This window comes from Lepidochelys kempii, chromosome 10 (assembly GCF_965140285.1).
Source record: "Lepidochelys kempii isolate rLepKem1 chromosome 10, rLepKem1.hap1, whole genome shotgun sequence".
Lineage (NCBI taxonomy): Eukaryota > Metazoa > Chordata > Testudines > Cheloniidae > Lepidochelys > Lepidochelys kempii.
Window position 1 is genome coordinate 66401744 of NC_136389.1, and position 24485 is coordinate 66426228.

The window sequence follows — 24485 nt, forward strand, 5'->3', positions numbered from 1 at the left end:
AGGAGAAAGGTCTGTGACCTGAGGAAGAAGAATCTTGTGGAGTCCCTGCAGTGAGAAGAGCAAATCAGTGCTTTTTATTTTTGATTGTCCATATGGGGAACATTCTTGCTTTGGTTAGAAGACCAAGGCACACAGACCACTAAAACACCTTAACAGCCTGGGAAGACAGGCTCAAGAGGCATGACGAGTGGGAAACTGAGGTTTGAGATAACTAAGAGGTAAGCCATACCCTGATGTGAACCAAAATGCTAAAGTTCACCACATGCTGTGTGATCAGAGTAATTGGGAATTTAATTATATTAAGTCAGCAATGCTCAATCAAATGCAGAAAGCTGCAAGGAAACAGTAAAACTAGACTTTTCCCATTCACAGGTCTCTTTTTAATAAAATATAATTAACATGGACAATACAGAGCTACATAGACGTTTTCTTTTAAATGAAAGTTTAAACAAGAAAGAACATATCTTACCTGTGGGACATTTGTCACAGCATATATTGGGTGCACTACAGGTGAAATGTCAGTTTGAGGGATAGCAGCACTTGGTGCACTTGGATTTGTTGTGTTATGTGATCCTGTCCTCCCCTCTTGATTATTTTCCATTTCATCATTCTCAGTCACTTCTACTGGAGTGGGCTTTATATGGACAACAGGTGGTGGAGGAGGAGCTGGCTCTTCCAGAGAGGGATAAGTAAAATCCACTGAAAACCACAGAAATATAGTGCTTTTTTAAAAAAACCAAATTATGTATGTAATTAGCATCCTAATCTAATCTACGAAGAGCAGGAGCAAGCTATTAAGTTTAATATATATTTAAATTACTGTATATAATCTTAGATTGCTTATTTATTCTTTTAAATGTATTTAAAATGTCTTCCTTATACTTACAAGAGACAGACACTACTTCACTCTTGCCACGTGAGGGTAGAGTTACTTTGGCATTTGTTGTGTGTTGGGGATAGCAAAGAAGCCAGGTCTCATAACCTCCTTCCAAGACTAAAGGCTCACTCCGTAGTATAGTCTTACTTTCCCACTGGAAAAAGTTAAAATGAGACAGATTCTGAAAGTAAGCCTCTAAATTACAACTCAAATTATGCTGAAGAAATGTACATGCCTGCCTGTTACATTTTAGCAGACAGGCTATTGTTCAGATTGACAATCAGTCAGTTAATTAGTTATTAATTAGATTGCAAACCCTTTAGGGAAAGGATTCTCCCTCCTATGTTTGTACAGCACCCAGCACAATGGGGCTCTAATCCCAACTGAAGCTTTTAGGCACCACCATAGAATAAATACTTCCTACTATTAGCAGCAACCCTCGAATTCTGAAAGTATGCCATTTATAGTAACCATATGCTTGCTAATGCCTCTCATGGGTTAACTTTCTTCTGTGAATAAGTGTATTAGCTTTAACATTTTAAAAATCTGCCATCAACAAACAAAAGCCCAGAATTTCAGACTTGAGACTGCCACCCTGTCCTCAGCTCACTAGTATGACCAGAGAGCTTTGTGGTGTTCACAAAATGTGTTTAGCAATACATATAGAAAACAGGCTATGCCAGCACTAATTCTGAGTCCTTCTAACTTTGCAGCTTTAGGTGATAGAAAATGTTGTGTGCGCAAGAGTCCTTTTACAATCTCAATCTATTTCAAGAAAGCAGAGAGGGGAACACTTACAATTGTAGTATGTAAATTCTATCAATTTTATCTTTCACCATTGAACAATTTTAAAATAGAACTGTTCAATTTCTAAACTCTTACTATAGCTGAAACTCAGGCCAATCTAATCCATGCTCCCCCAGTAAACAGAACCAGAGAAGATGGCCGTGAGTGTTGATGGGGGGCTTCTCACTTTCTCCCAAGTCCTCCAATCTTGGAGGCTTCTGGCTCACATAGATTTACCTCCATTCTGGCTGCCATGGATTGTCTCATTAGACATTTGGTAGTGGGCCACTTCCCAGAGCTCCAAGGAATGATGTATTATGGCTTAGCAAGAGAGAGGAGAGCGACTGACTGAACATGTCCTTGACATACTAATACAGGGGTGGACAAACTACGGCCCGGGGGCTGGATCCGGCCTGCTAGCCGTTTTGATCCGGCCCTCGAGCTCCCACTGGGGAGCAGGGTCTGGGGCTTGCCCCACTTCGGTGCTCTGGCACTCCAACTGGGGAGTAGGGTCGGGGGCCACTCCATGTGGCTCCCGGAAGCAGCGGCATGTCCCCCCTCTGTCTCCTATACATAGAGGCAGCCAGGGGGCTCTGCTCTGCACGCTGCCCCAAGCGCTACCCCCACAGCTCCTATTGGCCGGGACCGCAGCCAATGGGAGCTGGGCAGCGGGGGGGGGTATGTGCCTGTGGACGGGGCAGTGTGCAGAGCTGCCTGCCCGTGCCCCCACATAGGAGCCAGAGAGGGGACATGCTGCTGCTTCTGGGAGCCGCTTGAGGTAAGCACCACCTGGAACCTGCATCCTTGAGCCTCTCCCTGCATCCCAACCCCCTGCCCAATCCCTTATCCCCCTCCTGCCCTCTGAACCCCTTGGTCCCAGCCCGGAGCACCCTCCTACACCCCAAACTCCACATCCCCAGCTCCACCCCAGAGCCCACCCCCCCAGCCGGAGCCCTCCCTCCCGCACCCCACTCCCCCGCCCCAGCCTGGAGCCCCTCCACACCCTGAACTCCTCATTTCTGGCCCCACCCCAGAGCCCTCACCCCCTCCTGCAATCCAACCCCCTAGTTTGTGAGCATTCATGGTCCACCATACAATTTCTATTCCCAGATGTGGCCCTCGGGCCAAAAAGTTTGCCCACCCATGTACGAATACAAGGACAGCCACTTCCTCAAATGATCTGTAGGTCAGGCAGATAAGAATTTTTAAAGAGATGGTTCACAACATTTATCACTTTTACCCTCCCCGTACAGTTAGCTATGCTGTCCTCAACCAGAAAGAGGAAGCAAGTGAAAATGTAAGAGACACACACAGAATCATAGAATATCAGGGTTGGCAGGGACCCCAGAAGGTCATCTAGTCCAACCCCCTGCTCAAAGCAGATACATTTGTGGTATCAAAACCAGGCACTTTCATTGAAAACCAGAGGAAGAGATGCTAAGGTGTTTTACCCAGAATGTTTTATCTGTTTTCCCTGCACTTTAGAATTACAGCTACTTAAAACCCACTTCTCATCAACCAGGATAATAAAGTTAGACAAATATAAAATACCAAACTTGTGTACCTTAAAAAGTGCATCTTTCAGGCTCTGTAGAGTTGTTCCTAGCTGCAAGTCTCTTGCAGAACTAAACCAGTCAAGCAGTACAACATAATCAACATGTCCCCTCTTCTTCCAGGGATCTTTAGAACTATCTGGGAGTTTAGCTTCAATCCAATTAGCAGTGACTCTGGAATACAGGAAAATGTGTTTGAGTACAAACACCACATTTTGTCCAAGAATGCCTAAAAACATTATTTAGACTGTGTATAGATGATAAAGGTATGATTATATGCAATACATATATCAAAGAAACAATGAACCTAGAACTGTTCATAGTGTTCTAGGTGCACTGTTCATAGTGCACCTAGAAGCTTAAATTGGACAAATGTTCACAACTCATTCATTCACTCACGCCAGTTACTTTCTGAAACTGAAAGCACAAGCTTACTGCGCTTTAACAAGTTGCTCATAACTCTTATATGAGGAAATGGTTTTCAGTCAGTCTAAAATGGAATATAGTAAGTAAACCAGAGAAATATATTTTATTTCTTTACCCAAATGGATAGAGTTCATTAATATCAGTGCATAGTCACAAGATTCTACCACATAAAGGTTATTCCATACCCAGGACTGATAGCCTCTTCTGGAACACTGATGGAATTTGGAATACAAGATTCCTGATAATCTTTCAAGCTTCGAGCATCCATTATGAGCAATTCGATGTTTTTGTCCATCATCATTGGAAACAGTTTCTCAGCAGTGATTGCTCCTTGAGATACAGAAGCTATTATATGCAAAAATATATTACAAAGAGAAACCAAAATCACTTGTGATCACATCTCACGGGAGAGGTCAAGACTCTTGTTTGCAAATAAACAAGACCATGGAATAATATAGTTTCAGGAAAAACTGAATTTGAACATTGAGGCCCATCTCCCATGTGAAATTCTGCCCCCAAAATCGTGAAGGTGGGACATCTGACATGAATATCTACAGCTCTTGGCTTCCACTGTAACAGTCAGTAGCTGTTCTTTGATTTTATACAATATTTAAAAACCATAAGCTTAAAATGATCAATATTGTCACAGTAGTCTGCATTGGTTTATAGGTTGAAGGAGAATTCAAGAGAAGAATTTCACATTTGTAGCGTAGAGATGGAGCCTGGGGAAAAGGATCCTTTTATTTAAATCAAAATTTTCTTACAAAAGTCTCTTAGAAACATGCCTTGAATATTTCACACCAGTTGAAGCTGGTGACTGTTTTTGGGTTTTTTTTGTCTTTTTTGACCATGCCACTGTTGGTTCAGTTTACATTTGAAATAACTACATTGTGAATTATTGTGTAATGATCAAAATTCAGTAATTCCTAAAAGCAACCACTACCAAATCACCTGATGACACATAAATTGAGGACAACTTTTATGAAAGTCATGGGGAAGTGAGCAGAGAAGTCATAAAAAAACCTCAGTGTCAAACGTAATTTTAACAAAAAAGCAGACTAGGGAGGCTCAACTGATATACTGACGTTTCATAATTAACAAGTACATTGCTAAATTAAGATGGTGCACTAATTTTGATTTTAAAGAGAGGAAATCATAATGGGGGGAAGCTATCAGAGAATCCAAAGCCACAAGGGATCACTGTGATTGTCTAGTCCTATCTGACCACGCCCTCCTTTTTTGTGTCTGTGGTTGTTTACGTCCCTCTCTCCCGTGCTATGAAGTACGGAAGTAAAGGTGGTAATACCATACCCTGCCATCCTTATGTCTCTGCTGTGGCGGCGGTGCTGCCTTCAGAGCTGGGCTCTCTCTCGGACAGTAGCCGCCGCTCCGCACCTCCTCCCAAAGAAATTCCCCCGGTTTTGAGAACCTCTGGTCTAGTCTGACCTTCTGCATAAAACAGGCCATAAAACTTCCCAAAAATAATGTCTGGAGACTGTCTTTTAGAAAAATATCCAATCACAATTTAAAAATGGCCAATAATGGAAAATCCACCATGTCCCTATGTAAGTTGTTCCAATGGTTAGTTACTTTCACTGTTTAACTGAATTGTATGAAGCTTTTTTCCTGTTAAACAATGAAGACTTTTCCAGTGAAACACTGCATCACTTACCACTCAATCTGTCAAATTGATCTTTTCTTTCCACTGCACACTTCTTCTCACCATTGATCTGTATTATTGTACAAAAGTGTTAGAAGTTGCTGTTTTTATTTTCTAATATAAAGTAACAAGTTCAGCACGTGACCTTGACTCGCAAAACATGAATACAACAGGAAGGTACCAATTAGAGGGAAATCTCTACAAAGATCTGCTGTCAGATGTCCAGAAGTCCCAAGAAAGAGGATGATAGGGCACTAGTCCGTAACAGAGGGGAGCTCTGGAAGATGTAACACAGCCTAGGACTGCAGTGCTTGTTAGGTGGAGTTGCTGCTGGGTGATTTTTGGGGGAGGAAGGCAGGGGAGAGAAATGATGCATGACTCCTTGGGACACTACTTTTGCCTACTCCAATCACAGATTCCTGGCCCAACTGAATTTTGTCCATAGATTGCCAGCACTCTCTCAAACAAGAAGCATAAGATCTGCAACATGGAGGATCATTTCCATGCACAAAGCTAGGGATACAATTCCATTCACTGTGCTTAAATAACAATCTGACATACAATGATAAAGCAAAGGAATTCTTCATGAAAGCTTGTAATAGCTAGACAGAGCAGCAAAAACAATGTCCACTCATGCATTTATCCAGACTCTTTCTCTCTCTGCATATGCACAATGTGCCCAGCCATTTGATGGTGTCATCATCAGCCAGGTTGAGAGCCAGCCCTGCCTTTAAGAGGACTTAAAGGACAGAACACAGCTTTCACTTCAACTTGCTCAATTTTGTTACAACTAAACCTCATAGTACATGAAGGTACAAGGGTTGTATACTAATGAATAACGAATTTTAATTTAAGGGAAAAAATTGAGCTTTACAGAAGAATTGAAGTCTATTATTCTGTTGAGCTTTAAGAGTTCTGTGGGGTTCTGCAGGTATCAAATATGTACACAAAGGTCTATGACAAAAATTATGTTGAATAAAAATTTATAAAACGGTAGAAGTAAACTTAAAATGGTAAGGTTTAACTTTCTACAAGGTAAACAATCTAGTCATGGGTGCAACGTTACTAATTAAATCAGTTTCTTCAATATAATAAGTGACCTCGTATTAACAGCTGATTTAATGAAGTGTTCATTTAAACATCATGCATTTACAGATTTACTAGCATGTCTGTAAACATTCCCCTACATTACCCTTTGGTTTTGTCCTTTGGAATCTATGGCATTTTCTGAAGCGTTTTTGGCTAAAGCCTTTCCATCATCTTTTACTTCTTGCTTTTTCTGTTGCTCTTCTTGTCTCTCTTTTTCTTCAAGCTTTTTCCGAACTTCAGCTTCCTCATATCTAGTAGGAAAAAGTCCAGTTTTAAAAAACATTTTTAACTTGGGCTTCAAGTAGCTTTATGCAATTTTTTCCCCAAACTTTTTAAATGTTGAGGTCTCACAACACTTATTCTTGACTTCCCAAATTCTTCCTATTTTCCTCAGTAGTTGCTTGATATTATTCCTCTCTGTGCTTTGCTGTGCAAGTGATGTCCTCTGCCCTTCTCAAGGCTTACAATTTCTTTCCCTCCACCTCAGCTGTTTATGTAAAATACTTCTGCTCTGGCATCACTGAAAATGTTAAATTTCCCACCCTCTTCTGCATTTGTAAAAAGTACAACTATATGTAAAGGTTTACTTATAAAATTTAATGTTGACACCAGAATGTATTAGTCATTCTCCCTGGGCACATTTTTGCTAAGAAAATCTAGTCTGGCATCTAATAAGTAACAGTATCACTAATAGCTAATTACTGTAAGAATAACTGAGCCTACAGTTTTCTATATTTTCTCGGCCAGAGAAGTCTTCAGCCTAGTCTTTATTCAGTATATTTTTAAGACTGACTGCATCAGAAAAATCACAACTAATTATGTGCATCAGGTACGTAAATAAGTGGACTGATTTTTTTTTCCAACAGTTTTGAGCACCCAGCAGTCATTGTTTAAGAATTCAAACACTGGAGTTCCAATAAAGTCAGTAAGAGTTACTGGATACTCAGAACTTCTGAAAAAAAAAAAAATCAGGTCAGTTATTTAGGTGCCTGTTTTTTTAAGACATTTCGCCTACCCTATTTTTAAAAAAAAAAAAAAAAAAGTTTTTTGCCTCTCATTGTAAAGATAGGTCTAGTATTGTAAACAAGGACTCATATGAATGACTATTTACCTTAATGAGGTGTTAGCTAATTAGGAATACTTGAAAGTCATCAATTCAATCACTGGACTGTCCAAGTGAAATCAGGAACATTCAATTAGTAAACTACATCACTGATGCCAAATGTACCTGTCACATACTAGTTCACTATCAGTGTAATGGACATTCCACAGGGATGAGGCTGCAAGTTTGCATTCTGACGTTTCTCTTTAGTTTCTAGTTAGTGACACAAGCACTGATTCAGGAAGCATCCCTATTTGAGACAGCACATAAGCACACGCTTCATTCCCCTTAACTTCAAGGGAGACTTAAGCATGCTTTTAAGTATTGAATCTCAGCAATACTGAATATCTAGCCATCACTTAAAAATATGAATACAATTTTTACAAAATGAATTAAGTCAAATTTTTCTACTGCTTCTATGATGTGCAAATTGGATTATCCCTATTGGAATTCTCCTACTTCAAGGCAAATAGTGTTTTACTACCTGAACCTCCCAGAGTTTTAAATTTGGTAACTAATTACTCTCCAGGAAAAAAATGATGTCAAAAAAATAGTGAAGTAAATTGGTTCATATACTTATTGTAAAGTGGCTTCTGTGACTGTAGAGGAGCCGCTTTTTTCTTTGTAAGTATCTCTAAACATGTCAGTACATATTTTAATTGCTCAAGTACACATTTCCACAATACACTTGAAACAATTAGCCATTGTATCAACCCTCACACTTTGTTCCTTTGAGACAGTCCATAAGCTACCAAAAAAGAATCTTTCAAAAACACTGCCTTTGAGCAAAAGTACAGTTTTGCGGGTAAAACCTGCATCCACACTAGCAGCAATTTCCCAGTAGAATATACTGGTATACGAATACCGGCAAAGTGCGCGTGGTATACACCTGGCCTTAATATGATCACGTGACAGGAAAGAACACTAGGGAAGGACTCGTGATAGCAGAGTGACTAACAGCAATTATCGAGAGGTTCTCATTGGAGGCTCTGATTTGTGTATACATTAATGAAAAACAGCAGCTGACATTTGTTGATGTTGCACAAAGTTTTGTTTATTAAAAGCTAGAGAGAAACTAGGTAGATCTAAGTACATGGGTTTGAAGTGACTGGGATGAATGATGGCAAATGAAATCTAGTTTGAATAAAAGGCTCAATCAGAAAGTTTAATCTCTCTGGATTACAGGTATCAGCAACTACTGCAAACAATGTCAAAAAAAGGCAAAACTACAGCAGCAGATGCACAAATTTCAAATATTCAGTAATATTTACATATTACTTTGTAAAAAATGTTGCACATACCTCAGTTTCAGACTGTCTGAGAGTCTTTCAGCTTCTTCAATAGCTTTTTTTATGTTTGTAGGTCCCAGTATAGAATGAAAGTAATCCTAAAACAACAACAAGGACCACCCCAGCATACAGTTAATACTGCACAATGTGCATACAGGATAGAATACTTCTGCAGACACTACCAAGAACAACATTTAACACCTAGTTTACAGCACACTAAAGATTTCCTACTGAAGGAAAAAAATTAACTAAAAGTAATTTTATATTGTTGCCATAGTTGCTCTGTAGATAAAGTGAGAGATTCTTCTCTTCAATGTTTTAAGAAAAATACCACACTATATATAAAGGCAAATATTCATAAGTATGTTAATATTTAATTGTAATAATGTTAACAAGCTCTGGTCACAAGTTTGGGAGAGAGAAAAACATTTATCTTAATTAAAGGAATAAATAATAATCAATTTAGTTTTGTACCAGAAAAGCACTTTACCAGGAAAGATAGCAACGGGACTCATTACTATTTAGATGTCCAGTAGTTTATATGCCAATGTAATTAGCAATGTGTACTGTACTGGAAAGTAATAAAGAAGGCTTACAATAACAGATTGCCTCACTTTTCAACACAAGCTACAAAAGTTTATTTAAATAAATATAATTCCTTTACTGAAATTACTGTTTCAGTAACGTACACCCATGTAATTCTTTCAACGACACCTAAAAACTTCAGCTATAATGACCACTGATTCGAAGTACTTCTGTCAATATAAAAAATGCAGTCGGAAAGATATATACCTGTTGTTGCTTGAAATCAGGTCTTTTTTTAATAAGATTATATACAGTCACATATTTCATATATAGGACGTAGGCCTTTTCTTCATCTCTGTCCAATCTGCATTCCTCCGCTGCCTTGAAGATCTTAAGGGCACTCTGCACATAACTTGAAATGGGAGGAAAAGGGTCAATTAAAAAAACCACAATTGTTGACCTACCTTTCAAAAGAACAGTTAGTTTTGTAATGAACTCTTGACTTAAATGTTCACATTCTGTGCCCTTCGGCATCACAATCCAAGCTTATTGGTGAAAATCACAGCTACTTTTTTCCCATTGAATTATATTTCTCTTTGCTATTACTGTTTGTTAGCGTGCTCATTTATTTTCAGTACTTTAATTATTCAGTAATAAATAAAATGGCAGTTCAAAACATTTCAAACAAGAACCCATCTACAGAGGACCTGTTCGGAACCAGTTCTCTCTCGAATGCAGAGTGGACTGGTTCTTTATTTAAAGCACTAGTCCTATGAAAACATACAATGAAGTGCATGAAGATTCAGTCTACAAATTCCAAAGTTAGGCTGTTTCTATTCCCACGTGATGGCTGAATTTTTCAACTGATGTTAATAACTTGCATTTATATAGCTTGTTGTCTCGAAGAATCCTAATGCACTTTAAAAACTTTCACAGATCTCATGTTTACTTCACTGTTGAAACATTATCTCTTGGATGATCTCTCCATATTTAGTTTGTCAATCCACAGCAACACTACACAGGACTGAGGGAAGCTACGTTGTTGAATTGAAACTGAAGAGGGAATTTAATGTACACAACACAATTACCTGAGCTGGAATTTGGTCAGAAGTGCAGCATTGCTACTTAGTGAGTTAATTCTTACTTAGAAAACTGGTTTACATTTTCACTATCTGCATATAAAAGTACTAAACACTGCATCACTTGTTACTTAGCTGTGGAATTTGAACAATTAATACACAGCCAATTAAACAAGGAAATTCACATACTTTTTTGTACTGGTCTTCTCTGCTTTTATTTCTGTCTTCTTGTTAAGATCTTTCAGTGAAGTACAGAGGTACAGTTCCTTAGGTACAGAAGCCCCAGCAGGCATGTTAATGTATGGTCACTTATATTCCTTCAAGGATAGGATGGCTCTTTAAATGTCTCTAAATATTGATGTTTTTCTGAAAACAGAAGGATAGGATATTATTGAACACATTCTGTTAATGTCCTCAAATGATTTTTAAAATATAGGTTGTGACAGGGTTGGGCTGGAGGGCTACAGGAGAGTGATAGAAGACAGATATATTAGCCCCAGGTTAAGCAGGTCCCTTTCCCCTGGGTAAGATAACAGGGACTATTCCAGAACACTCAGGAACTTTCTAGAACTAATTAAGGCAGGCAGGCTAATTACGACACCTGTAGCCAATTGGGAAGCTGCTAGAATTAATTAAGGCTTATCAGGACACTTGGTTTAAAAAGGCTCTCACTCCAGTTAGTGAGGTGCGTGCAAGGAGTGGAGAGTGAGAGGGTGTGCTGCTGGAGGACTAAGGAGTACAAATGCTATCTGGCATCAGGAGGAAGGTCCTTTGGTGAGGTTACAGAAGGTGTTGGGAGGAGGCCATGGGGAAGTAGCCCAAGGTGTTGTAGCTGTCACACATCTGTTACACAAAACACCATAGACAGCTGTGATCCACAGGGCCCTGGGCTGGAACCCGGAGTAGAGGGCGGGCCTGGGTTCCCCACATCCCCCCAACTCCCTATTGGATACAGGAGGAGTTGATTTGGACCGTGGGTCCCACCAGGGGGGAAGGTCCCTGGCCTGTCCCCCGACCCACTAGGTGGACCAGCAGACATTATGGGGATTGTTCTCCCTCCTTTTCCCCATGCTGGCCAGTGATGAGGTTATCTGAGTGAATGGCAGATTTGACCCATGAAAGTGGCCAAACTGAGGGCTACTGTGAATCTCTGAGGCGAGCAAAATCTGTCAATAAGCGCAGGACCCACCAAGGTAGAGGAGAAACTTTGTCACAAGGTTTTAACATGAAGCATAAAGAGTTAAATGCAATAAGTCTATATGATTAATTAGCTTAACATACAGATTTGCTCAACTTCAAATGAAGAGCTCATTAGTAATAGAACCCTCTGAAAATTATGCAATAAAGAAAACCTAATTAAATGTAAAAGAACAGTTTTGAACTTAACTGAATCATTTGGCATATTTTGATTTATGAAACAGAATTGTAGTGCCTAATCTGTCAATTATAGAACTGGAAAGAATTGACAAAATTGTGTCACCGCTTTTTTTTTTAACATATCTATATTATTTTCATAGTGTTAAGTGTAACCTGTTAAATAAAATGTTAATACCAAATTACTAATTACACAGAAAATATTTTAAATTTAAACATTTTAATTTAAAAAACAGACAAATTGTCATGTACTACAGGAAGCTGTCATACTTTTACATTTTGTATCTGTAATAGCAGATTTGTTAATTTGTCTGGGGCATTGCCTTGAGCTTTTAATACTCAGCCAGAAGAGGAGGAACACTACCATAGAAGTTTAGGATCTAACCATTTAAATGTTAATTGCCTCTGAGTCCTGTTACTAGTCTTGTGTGTTAGCAATGCCAGACAGATTTTTTGAATTTTTGGATGAATATAAATAAATCCCGCAAAAAATGATGGGGGAGTTATTAAAATATAATTCCAGGAACATAATTGGGAAGGGGGCAATCTGATGTCTCCATGGCATAACAGGAGGAGAGAGAAAGGAATTCTGAAATTTAGGAGAAGAAAAACTACTTTACATTAAAATGAATCTTTGCAGGATAAAGCCAGTATGTATATCAGAAAGAAATCTACCTTTTATGTATTCATAATCTTAAAAGCATAATTATTTATGACTTGCTTATGGCTGACCTCTGCACACAGACATTACCTAAGAAACGTGACCAGCAATACACAGGTAGCAGAGAGAGCTCATGCCAAGAGAAGGCAAGCCTCAATAATCCATAAATTGGCAACATCTTTGCCACACCTCTCTAGGTATTAATAACTAGCTTAGACATAATTGCTTTTATGTTTTTCATATGGGAGATTCCTCCAGGCAGCCATCAGCATAACATCTGGGCGTCTTGCATGTGTCCACCTTATCCGGTATTAGTATATTACAGTAACTATTATTTGTTTTATTCTGAATTGAATCAGACTGTTCAATTTTGATGGAAAGAGAAAATACGAATCGATACTTTTTTTTAAAAGGGTATCTTCTCTTTACTCAAGAAGAAGGGGGGGACGGGGACTTGATTTGCTAATTTAACCACAGAGAATACTGGTTCACAAGGGGCCAGTCTAAAAACTTGCCCTTACTTATTAATTTTTACTCCCAGACTAATGTATCAAGAAAAGAAAACCAGTTAGCCCTGTATAAGGAATAAACAGATCTCCTAAATTGCTCTGTGCTAAGTATTATAATTTAGAAGTAATTTACATTCTTGCTTTTATCTCCTGATTTGATAATCTGACAGTCATCCGAAGCAACGCTTAAATGCATCTTTAATATAGTTAAGGGCGTACCTTAACACCTCAAGGTCTGACATCAGGAAGAAGCTTTGTTACTTATCTCTTCAAACTTGAAGCCATAATTTAGGAATGGCTACTATCAAAATTGAGTAATAAGCCAGTTAAAAGCCTAACTTCTCTTGGTTATCAACAGAAATTGGGTGATTGTTATGACCATGTGATATAAAGAGCTCTATGGCAGTTACCACACCTGACTGTTTCATGGCCTACGTGAAATTAGTTGAGGGTCTCAGCGCATTTCCTAGTAGTCAGATGCTTATATCAGAAAACTAACAACGTTAAAAGCCCCAATTGTAAGTCTTAGCAGCGAGCCTAAGATTGCATGGGAAAGGAGAATGAACTATCCCCTCATTCTCAAATGGGAATAAATGGAAGGCTTCAAATGCCTGTGTTCTCAAACAAGCACATTTCACTAACAACAAAAATTCACAGGGTTTAAAGCCAGAAAGGTTAAATTAAATCACCTAGTCTGAACTCCTGCATAGAGGCCATGAAACTTCACCCACTTACCCTGGTTCTGAACAATTTGTGTTTGACTAAGTATAATTTGTATTTGGCTAAAGCATAACTTCCATAAAGGCGTCCAGTTTTGATTTGAAGACATCAAAATTCAAGAATCCATCAAATGTTTAGTTTAAGTGAAATACAGAATTAAGAACCTTCCCCTAAAAGGCATATGCAAAGATGCAGAGATATTCAATACTTTTAAAATACTGCTTTGAAAGGATGTGATAAGTTTGGATACCACACACACACACAGTACTTCTTGCAAGGTAACAGCCTTTTCTGCATAGGGTGAAGCAAATTTTGGGTAATGCTGCAGTTACGTGAGAAGATTTCATTCTCTTTTTAATAAGATTTTCACATTACTTGTTCAATCAATCTGCAGAGGACAGGCTTTGCTGGCTTCTGTCTTTTTCTAAGGACTGTAAATAAAGACTTCATTTCCCTGAAGCTTTAAGTCCTTTCTAAATATATCTTCAAGGTTCAATGTGTTACATAACTTTGCATCCGATGAAGTGAGCTGTAGCTCACGAAAGCTTATGCTCAAATAAATTGGTTAGTCTCTAAGGTGCCACAAGTACTCCATAACTTGTTCTCTGAAACGCTTAGCAGTAGCAGGTAATTGAGTATTATAAACTGTCTTACAAGTATTATAACTTTAAGTGTGTATTCTGACACTGGTATGAAAACGACCCTAGTCTAGAAAAACAACAATATGGAAAACAGACAATTATTTTGTAAAATGGGAAAGATGCTAATATCTCCGAAAAATTGACCTTAGAATTTCAATCTGGGATCTAATCTACATAAATATAGAGTTCTATCTGGTCCAAAATTACCCTAAAGATTTTTTTTTTAAATGAGAAAATAAGGTAAGTAGCAGTCTAGCCACTTATTCATATGTACAATTTCTCAGCAGTGAAGCGAATGTCTTCCCAGATTTTACTATTCTTCTCCTATGGTTATGAGCCTCAAGATCATGCCATGTACACACAGTGCTAGATTTAGTTTTCTTTTCCTATCAGACATGTTTCTTCACTCCCCTTATCTTTTTTCAAGATTTTTCTAAGGGTATGTCTACACTACAAAATTAGGTCGATATTATAGAAGTTGATTTTTAGAAATAGTATGTCCACAATAAGCGCATTAATTCGGCGGACTGCGTCCTCACTACTGTGGCTAGCATCGACTTACGGAGCGGTGCACTGTGGGTAGCTATCCCACAGCTCCCGCAGTCTCTGCCGCCCATTGGAATTCTGGGTTAAGCTCCCAATGCCTGATAGACCAAAAACATTGTCACGGGTGGTTTTAGGGACATGTCGTCAGTTGCCCCTCCTTCCGTGAAAGCAACAGCAGACAATCATTTTGCGCCTTTTTTCTGTGCAGACGCCATACTTCTTTCAGCAGACAGTGCAGTAGGACTGCTAACTGTCATCATCCACTGCTTCCGCTGCAACTCTGCTCTGCTGCTATGGTCTCAATAGCGAATTTCTCCATGTTGTCTGTCATGGGCTCCCAGGTACGTGTGTTCTTCCTCAGGAAATGTGCGCGGTACTAACCGTTGTCCTCCACCGCTTCCACTGCAACTCTGCTCTCATGAATCCACCTCGCAGGTCCTCTTATCGTTCTCTATAATATCTATCCTCAGGGCATCAGTCCTCAGCCACTGCTTCCTCTGCAACTCTGCTCTCCTGCAGACGCCATACCATGGAGCCCGCTCAGATCACCGTGGCAGTTATGAGCATGGTAAACACCTCGTGCATTATCCTGCAGTATGTGCAGAACCAGAACATGCAAAAGCAGGCGAGGAGGCGATGGCAGTGCGGTGACGAGAGTGATGAGGACATGGAAGCAGACTTCTCTCAAACTACGGGCCCCGGCAATTTGGACATCCTGGTGGCAATGGGGCAGGCTCATGCCATGGAACTCTGATTCTGGGCCCAGGAAACAAGCACAGACTGGTGTGACCGCATAGTGTTGCGGGTGTGGGATGATTCCCAGTGGCTACAAAACTTTCGCATGCACAAGGGCACTTTTATGGAACTTTGAGACTTGCTTTCCCCTGCCCTGAAGTGCAAGAATACCAAGATGAGAGCAGCCCTCACAGTTCACAAGCGAGTGGCAATAGCCCTCTGGAAGCTTATAACACTAGACAGCTACCGGTCAGTCGGGAATCAATTTGGAGTGGGCAATTCTACTGTGGGGGTTGCTGTGATCCAAGTAGCCAATGCAATCACTGAGCTGCTGCCATCAAGGGTAGTGACTCTGGGAAATGTGCAAGTCATAGTGGATGGCTTTGCTGCAATGGCACTCCCTAACTGTGGTGGGGCGATAGAAGGAACGCATAGCCCTATCTTGGGACCGGACCACCATGGCAGCCAGTACATAAACCGCAAGGGGTACTTTTCAATGGTGCTGCAAGCACTGGTGGATCACAAGGGACGTTTCACCAACATCAACGTGGGATGGCCAGGAAAGGTACAAGACACTCACATCTTCAGGAACTCTGGTCTGTTTGAACAGCTGCAGGAAGGGACTTTATTCCCAGACCAGAAAATAACTGTTGGGGATGTTGAAATGCCTATAGTTATCCTTGGGGACCCAGCCTACCCCTTAATGCCATGGCTCATGAAGCCGTACACAGGCAGCCTGGACAGTAGTAAAGAGCTGTTCAACTATAGGCTGAGCAAGTGCAGAATGGTGGTAGAGTGTGCATCTGGATGTTTAAAAGCACGCTCACGCAGTTTACTCACTTGGTTAGACCTCAGCGAAACCAATATTCCCACTGTTATTGCTGCTTGCTTTGTGCTCCACAATATCTGTGAGACAAGGGGGAAGACGTTTATGGTGGGGTGAGAGGTTGACACAAATCTCCTGGCCGCTGATTATGCGCAGGCAGACACCAGGGCGATTAGAAGTGCAAAGCAGGGCGCGCTGCGCATCAGAGACGCTTTGGAAACCAGTTTCATGACTGGCCAGGCTACGGTGTGACAGTTCTGTTTGTTTCTCCTTGATCAAAACCCGCCCTCTTGGTTCACTCTACTTCCTTGTAAGACAACCGCCCTCCCCACTTCGATCACCACTTGCAGAGGCAATAAAGTCATTGTTGTTTCAGAATCATGCATTCTTTATTAATTCAATCACACAAATAGAGGGATAACTGCCAAGGTAGCCCGGGAGGGGTGGAGGAGGAGGGAAGCACCAGGTGAGGTGGTGAATAAGGGGAGGAGGGAAGGACAAGACCACACTGCACTTCAAAACTTATTGAATGCCAGCCTTCTGTTGCTTGGGCAGTCCTCTGGGGTGGAGTGTTGGGTGCCTGGAGGCCGCCCCCTCCCCCACGTTCTTGGGCGTCTTGGGGAGGAGGGTGGGCGGTTACACAGTGGCTGCAGCGGCAGTCTGTACTCCCGCTGCCTTTCCTGCAGCTCCACCAGACGCCGGAGCATATCAGTTTGATCCCCCAGTAGCCTCAGCATTGCATCCTGCCTCCTCTCATCACGCTGCCACCACCTCTCCTTGTGCTCCCGCAACCTGTCATCTTGCTCGTCCCTCCTGTCCTCACGTTCATTTTCTGCTTTCCTGGACTCTGACATTGTTTGCCTCCACGCATTCTGCTAAGCTCTTTCAGTGCGGGAGGATTGCATGAGCTCAGAGAACATTTCATCGTGAGTGCGGTTATTTTTCGCCGCCTTATCTGCGCTAGCCTCTGGGACGGAGATGATTGAGAGAGCATTGAAACATTTGCAGCTGCAGGATTAAAAAAAGGGAGAGTAGTATTTAAAAAGTCACATTTTAGAGAACAATGGGTAGACTCTTTCACGGTGAACCAAGCTGTTAACATTACAAAGCACTTCTGAATGTCCCCTTAATAACATCCCTGGTGGATTTCCACTCCATCCCCAGACACATTAACAGACTTTTCCAGTAGCTATACTGGCTGCAAAGGCATCCCAAATCTTCAGGGCAAATTAATCATTAAACCCGCTTGCTTTTAAACCATGTATTATATTTACAAAGGTACACTCACCAGAGGTGCCTTCTCCGGCTTCCCCAAAATCCTCATCCCTGTTGCATGAGACTCCCCCCTTGCAGGTGTCCACGGACAGGGGTGGGGTAGTTGTAGAGGCACCCCCTAGAATTGCATGCAGCTCATCATAGAAGCAGCATGTCTGGGGCTCTGACCCAGAGCAGCCGTTTGCCTCTTTGGTAGGCTTGCCTGAGCTCCTTAATTTTCACGCGGCACTGCTGCGGGTCCCTATTATAGCCGCTGTGCATCATGCCCTTGGAGATTTTTTCAAATATATTGGCATTTCGTTTTTTGGAACGGAGTTCTGATAGCACAGATTTGTCTCCCCATACAGCGATCAGATCCAGTACTTCCCATTTGGTCCATGCTGGAGCTCTTTTGCGATTCTGGGACTGCATGGTCACCTCTGCTGATGAGCTCGCCACGCTGGCCAAACAGGAAATGAAATTCAAAAGTTCCTGGTGCTTTTCCTGTGTACCTGGCTAGTGCATCTGAGTTGAAAGTGATGTCCAGAGTGGTCACAATGGAGCACTCTGGATAGCTCCCGGAGGCCAATACCATTGAATTGCATCCACACTACCCCAAATTCGACCAGGCAATGTCAATTACAGCACTAATCCCCTTGTCAGGGAGGAGTACAGAAATCGATTTTAAGAGCCATTTAAGTCAACAAAAATGGTTTCATCATGTGGATGGGCGTAGGGTTAAATTGATCTAATGCTGCTAAATTCGACCTAAACTCGTAGTGTAAGGGTAAATTAGTTGCCAAACACTTACCGGTTTTGCCTATCTCTACATGGGACACTGGTTTAAGTTTGGTGCTCCAGATGCTACTGCACTAAATATAAAATTAATAAGGAAAGAATGTAGGAGTACTGTAACTTTCTTTTTGAAAAGAAATCAACAGATTACTTATTACACTTTTGCTATCAGACACAATCATGACAAACATTTGGCTTTATTGTGGATTTCATAAATTCATCTAAGATTTCTACTGTAATTTCTAACTTAGCTTTGCAATAAATGCAACCTAAGTATGTAACTGTGACTGACACCTTCATAATTTTCTGGACCAATGGTTCCCAAACTGTAGTCTATGGATTACTCGTGGTCAAAGTAGTACTCTATGGTGGTCTCCAGAGAGCTGGCCAGTCACAGAGTGCTGATTCTGGGGGCCCCCTTTTTTTAAGCTGCTAAAGCATATTAAAAGAAGCTAACATACCTTAGTTTTCTAAAATTGCTCTTCTTAACATAGAAATATTATTTGATTGGCAGTGGGCAGGGAAGTGCTCCATGCAATTGACTGGGAAAGAGGGTGGCCCACCATGAAAGCTTGAAAACTCCCAACCTAGACTATTTTATAAAATGTGGCTTGAATTTCTCCGTGAAGTTGTGTTTTCCTTAAGAATCAAAATTCTAAATGAATATGAATCTACATTACTAGTGCAGAAGGAGTCTGAATGAGATGAATCAAAGTCATTGGAAGTGGTGAGACACTTATACAGTGGATCGGATAATACAGCTTTTACTGTATTCTGTAGTCAAGTCACCCCTTAACCTTCTCTTTGTTAAATTAAATAGACTGAGCTCTTTGAGTCTATCACTATAAAACATGTTTTCTAATCCTCTAATCAGCCCAGTGGCTCTTTTCTGAACCCTCTGACTTATCAACATCCTTCTAAATTTGTGGGCACCGGAACTGAACTCCAGCAGTATTCCAGCAGTGATTGCACCAGTGCCAAATACAGACGTAAAATAACCTCTCTATTCCTACTCAAGATTCCTGTTTATGCATCCCAGGATTTCATAATGATTAGGACCTTTTTTGGCCACAGCGTCACACTGGGAACTCATGTTCAGCTGATTATCCACCTCAACTCTCCAATCTTTTTCAGAATCACTGCTTTCTGGGATAGTCCACCATCCTGTGAGTATGGCCCTACATTCTTTGTTCCTAGATATATACATTTAGCCATATTAAAATACACATTGTTTGCTTGCACCCAGTTTACCAAGCAATCCAGATTGCTCTGATCAATCACCTGTCCTCTTCATTATTTACCACTCCCGCAATTTGTGTCATTTACATACTTTATTAGTGACGATTTTGTTTTCTTCCAGAGTATTGATTAAAATGTTAAATGGTGCAGGGCCGAGAACCAATCCCTGCAGGAATCCCTGGAAACATACCCACTAGATGATGATTCCCTGTTTACAGTTACATTGAGACGTATCAATTAGTCAGTTTTTAATTCGTTTAATGTGTGCAATGTTAATTTTATATTCTAGATTTTTATTTAAAATGTCATGCTGTACCAAGTCAAATGTCTTGTAGAAGTCTAAGAATATTACATCAACAGTATTACCACTCTAAAGTTTTGCAGGCATAGTTATGTCGGTAAGGGGTGTAACTTTTATTTGTCAACAGAGATATGATAAAAGTATAAGCGATAGCAGCATAAATACTCTAATACCAATAATCTGCATCTACACTAGAAGGCTTTTGCTGATTTAACTAATCTGATATAGTTAAACCAGCAAAACCCTCTGAATGTAGACTAGACTTAAATCAATGAAGTGTCTTCCTGAGTCTGCAGACAGCATGAAACAATAGATCTAAGGGCTGTAAACTACTCTACTTATTATAAGTGTTAACACTGAAGAAAAACAAGTGTCCATATCAACTATTTAATTGCTTGTCATCTTAATAAGTTATCCAATAAGTGTTTGTTTATCCCAAACCCCCACCAATGTCATCCCCAGTGCCAAGAGCCTACCTAGGCCCCAATCCTGCATAGATTTACACATGTACCTAACTTTACTACCATGAGTAGTTCCAATGATTTCAAAGGGATTATTCCCAGTAAAGTTAAACATGTGAATGTCTTTTAGGATTGGGCCTCTACTTGCTAAAACTTCCCTCTTTCAACTTTGACAATGCAGTTCTGCGTTGTTGTTACTGCAGCATATTGAAAATTTAGGGGCAGAGTAAAACTGAATTTAAAATAATATATATAGGAGCTGTATTGGTCCTTTTTTAATATTTAATGCAAGTAACACTCCCTTTCTAAAAAATATTTACCTGAGCTGCTGTCATCTGAATACTGCAAAAACTAGGGGGCTAGTTAACTGGGAAAGACATGGGACTTCTTTGTAAACAAACATTTTCATAGAATACCGTTTTCACTTCATTTTGTAAATAGCATTAATCTGTTATGATCAGGAAACAGAATTATGATTTAACCAAGTGACTTAAAGTCCACTAAAACTAAAAGGCCAGATCCTATCCTTGGCTCCAATGGTAAAGGCCAAGCATGGCTGAGAAACTCTAGAAGGTTCTAGAAACTCTACAAGGTTCACTTCACTGATGCTCCCCAAAAGTTCCTTTCAATGAAACAGGGAACAATACTCAACATCCAAGGAGGACCTTGGCCTCCATTTGGCAGATGTCAGAACATCTGCTAGACCAGGGGTGGGCAAAGTACGGCCCGGGGCCCACATCCAGCTCTTCAGACATTTTAATCCAGCCCTTGAGCTCCTACTGGGGAGTGGGGTCCAGGGTTTGCCCCACTCTGACACTCCAGCCGGGGGCCCACCCCTGTGCTAGACTGACTAGCTCCTACAAGATTCCTCTATTGTAGCACAACATCCCCAGAAGTTATGCTGTCTTGGCCATCCCTGCTCTACTAGTGCCAATTCCCCTAGAGGTGGACAGTGCAGTTCAAAAGCAATGTGCTAATAAAAGCATTTTTACTTGATTTTTCAAACAGATGTTGGCATTTAACATCTATCTAAAAATTTAAGTGAAATCTCCACTAGGTCAGGAGGAGAGCATGCTGGGCAGAGTGGCTGTTAGGCCCCAACACAGCAGAGACCTGAGTGCCTGGAGTTGCTCTGCTCTTATGAAGGTGAGGGCATGCCCATTTCCTCTTCTGCCTCCTTACTCTCTTGCTCCCCTCCACAACCCAAAGCACAAAGGATCTTAGAATCATTTGTCTCGGTTTTTCACACATCCACAAAGTAGACACTTTTTAAAGAAAGGAATGTGAGATTGCAAAACCACAAAGACTAGCAAGACAACTCAGGAGCCAGTGCAATATTTGAATCCACTTTTAGGGTTTTTTTTTTTTTTTGGACTACTTTAGGTTGATTGTGAATTTTTAGAACTTTCAGTAAAAATGGCTCTCAAGTCATTATATTTTATTTATTTACTTACTAATTTGGAGATGGAGCATTACCCAGGACTCCAATTCCATACCTGAGGATTGTTAATCTAGATCTTGATCCCAAGAGGTACTGAGATCCAAGGAATGGATGTCCATGGGAGATACAGGTACTTAGTACATCCCAAGATCAGGCCCTTCACCTCAAAACCTCAAGAAAATTTGCTTAGGTATTACTAACAGAAATATTTAAAGCATAACTGGGCAACTCTGCACTGACAGAGTTAGGAGGACAGGGTCTGTACTCACCGCCGAGGGTACTCACTGCGTCAGGCTGCCGGCCCAGGGCAGGCCCATTTCCAAGCAGTACCGCTGAGGAGACCCTATGTGGCCATAGTTGCTGAGGCGGAACTCGCATGGACTCCTCCTACCCCAACCCCAAACTCGAGACTAGATAACCTACATGTAAAAGATCTTTTACCTAGCTAATTAACATGATTGTATTTACAGAGGATATGAGTAAGCAGTGACTATAATAACCAGTGGAAATAATGGAATATGCTACTTGCAACATGACTCCCTCTGTGCTGTCTTTCTGACCTAGATTGACATGCCAAGTATTGCACACTTGGCATGTTTTGTTTTGTTAGAATCAGATTTGTGAATCTACTCCTAAAATTTTCAAGATTAATGTTTTACAGTTCTAGGGACAGTCATGCAATCACACAGATTCCAGTGGAACTCCACATGGGTATATGGTCCTTCAGTGCAGAGTCCCACTGATCCCCATAAAAAGATTTCAGATTGCAGGGTCAGGGCTCATACCTATCAACTGTTCAAAAGCACTCTAGCACTTTTGAGGAAGCCCTTTACTTGACTGCTAGATTAATATATGTTGTCAGGTAGTTTAGGCCAGAAAGTTAGATTTGTGTATACAACAATGGTTTACAAAACCAAACTACTAAAAAAGTTAGTGACTCTAAAATTTTTTTAAAAAAAGGTCAGTGAAAAGTAATTCAATCCAAACAAGTTACTGTAGAAATAAGGGAACCAGAAAGTGAAACTGGTTAACTTGTATATTTATCCAAATTGTGTGAAATGCCAAAAATAAATAAATAGAATAAATGGTAGAAACATAGACTTTTTTTTAAGTTGTTTTGGTTTTTAATCTCTGAAGTGGTAATACAAGGCCACTTTAATTTTTGGTTTTTAACCAGACAGTTTCCTTTCGATATAGTTGTGGGCACCCTAAGCCCACCAGAATAGACACCACTCCATGACAGCTCCCAAAACTATGAATCTGCATACTTCACCCAGCATGGAACATTCATAATGCTTGTTAAACTATCAAAATAAAATCACAGCTTGTTTCCACAGTATACTTCACCTGAAGCTCTTACAGTGCTTTACAGATATTAAGCCACCTGAGAAGGTGCCTAGAACCATTTCCATTTTACCTACTAGTAAACTGAGGCTGAAGAGGATAAGTGACAAGGTCACACAAGCAAGTTACTGGCAGTCAGTAACAGGACCCCCCCCCCCAAGCCCTGGATACCAGTGTCCCGCTCTAACCAATACTCCCACCACCCCCTCCTGTCCTGCAGAGCCTCCAGCCATTCTCTCCCCCTGTTCCCCGACCAGCCCCACTGACCCCCATCCACGCACACCGAACCCCTCTCCCTCACCAGGCCGCACCACTGCCCCGGGCAGCCCCCGACCTCGGATCGCCTCAGGGGTCCGGGTACGCGATGGGCTGCCCCCCCAGCCAGGACCTGCCCCCGGGCTGCTGAGAAGGGAGCCCCGCCAGCCCTCACAGCCGAGCCCGAGCGGCTCTACGGCCGGAGGAAGAGGCCGTCTCCCATCCCGGCCTCTCACTCTCTTTCTGCCCTCGAGCCCGGCGGCCAGGCCCAGGCGGCCGGCCGGGTCCGTACTCACCGCCGAGGAGACTCGCTGCCTCAGGCTGCCGGCCCGGGACAGGCCCATGTCCGAGCAGTACCACTGAGGAGACTCTACGCGGCCATAACTGCTGAGGCGGAACTCGGGTGGGCTCCTCCCACGCCGCCCCCAAGCTCCCCCTGCGAGGGCGGGCGCTCTCCCGCAGCCTAGCCAGGGCACGTCCCCCTGGGCTGGGTAGACACTCCCCGGCTCAGCTGGGGGCAGGTGAACCAGTCAGGTACCGGCGTCGGGACCCTGGGATGCGAACCTAGGCCGTGTGCGAAGGAGCGTGCGCTGATCTGGAGAGCTGGAGTCAGGAGGCCTGGGCTCTGCGCCAGGCTGTGGGAAGGCGTGTGGCTGAGTGAGTCAGGCTCTAGCCCAATGATCCGGGCCTTGTAGCAGGCTGTAGGAAGAAGCGTGGTCAGAACTGGGCACTAGGACTCAGGATTCCAGCCTTAGGGGGGGGGTGTGGGTGTATGTTTACACTGCACACTAAGTTGTCCATGACTCAGGTTTGAGCACAAAGCCCCCTTCTGTCCGTACACAGATCAGTCCAGCTTGACATAGGAAGCCCTCAGGATCCACCAAGGACCCTGCTAGAGGAGTGGGTCACAGCCTGAGTCCAACTGTGACTCAAGTCTGAACCTTGTATTTTTCAGTGTGGACACAGGTCAAGCCACAGACTTGAGTCAGAAGGTCTG

General features: G+C 41.6%; 1 protein-coding gene across 5 annotated transcripts in view; it reads right to left on the bottom strand.

Moving 5' to 3' along the window:
- Nucleotides 1–24030, bottom strand: part of USP8 (ubiquitin specific peptidase 8) — a 74795-nt gene extending 50765 nt beyond the window's left edge. For 2 of the 5 annotated variants that reach the window (XM_073304030.2, XM_073304031.2), the window contains exons 1-10: nucleotides 23785–24030; nucleotides 10576–10752; nucleotides 9575–9719; nucleotides 8795–8880; nucleotides 6495–6642; nucleotides 5315–5372; nucleotides 3828–3987; nucleotides 3228–3390; nucleotides 887–1031; nucleotides 470–699 (exon numbers count right to left, since the gene is read on the bottom strand). In XM_073304030.2, coding sequence (XP_073160131.1) covers nucleotides 470–699; nucleotides 887–1031; nucleotides 3228–3390; nucleotides 3828–3987; nucleotides 5315–5372; nucleotides 6495–6642; nucleotides 8795–8880; nucleotides 9575–9719; nucleotides 10576–10679 — 1239 coding nt within the window. In that variant the 5' untranslated portion in view covers nucleotides 10680–10752; nucleotides 23785–24030. Of the gene's footprint in view, nucleotides 1–469; nucleotides 700–886; nucleotides 1032–3227; nucleotides 3391–3827; nucleotides 3988–5314; nucleotides 5373–6494; nucleotides 6643–8794; nucleotides 8881–9574; nucleotides 9720–10575; nucleotides 10753–16412; nucleotides 16434–23784 lie in introns of those variants that run through there. The other 3 variants (XM_073304029.2, XM_073304027.2, XM_073304028.1) reach the window with 3 other exon arrangements.
- Between the last annotated feature and the right edge of the window lie 455 nt (nucleotides 24031–24485).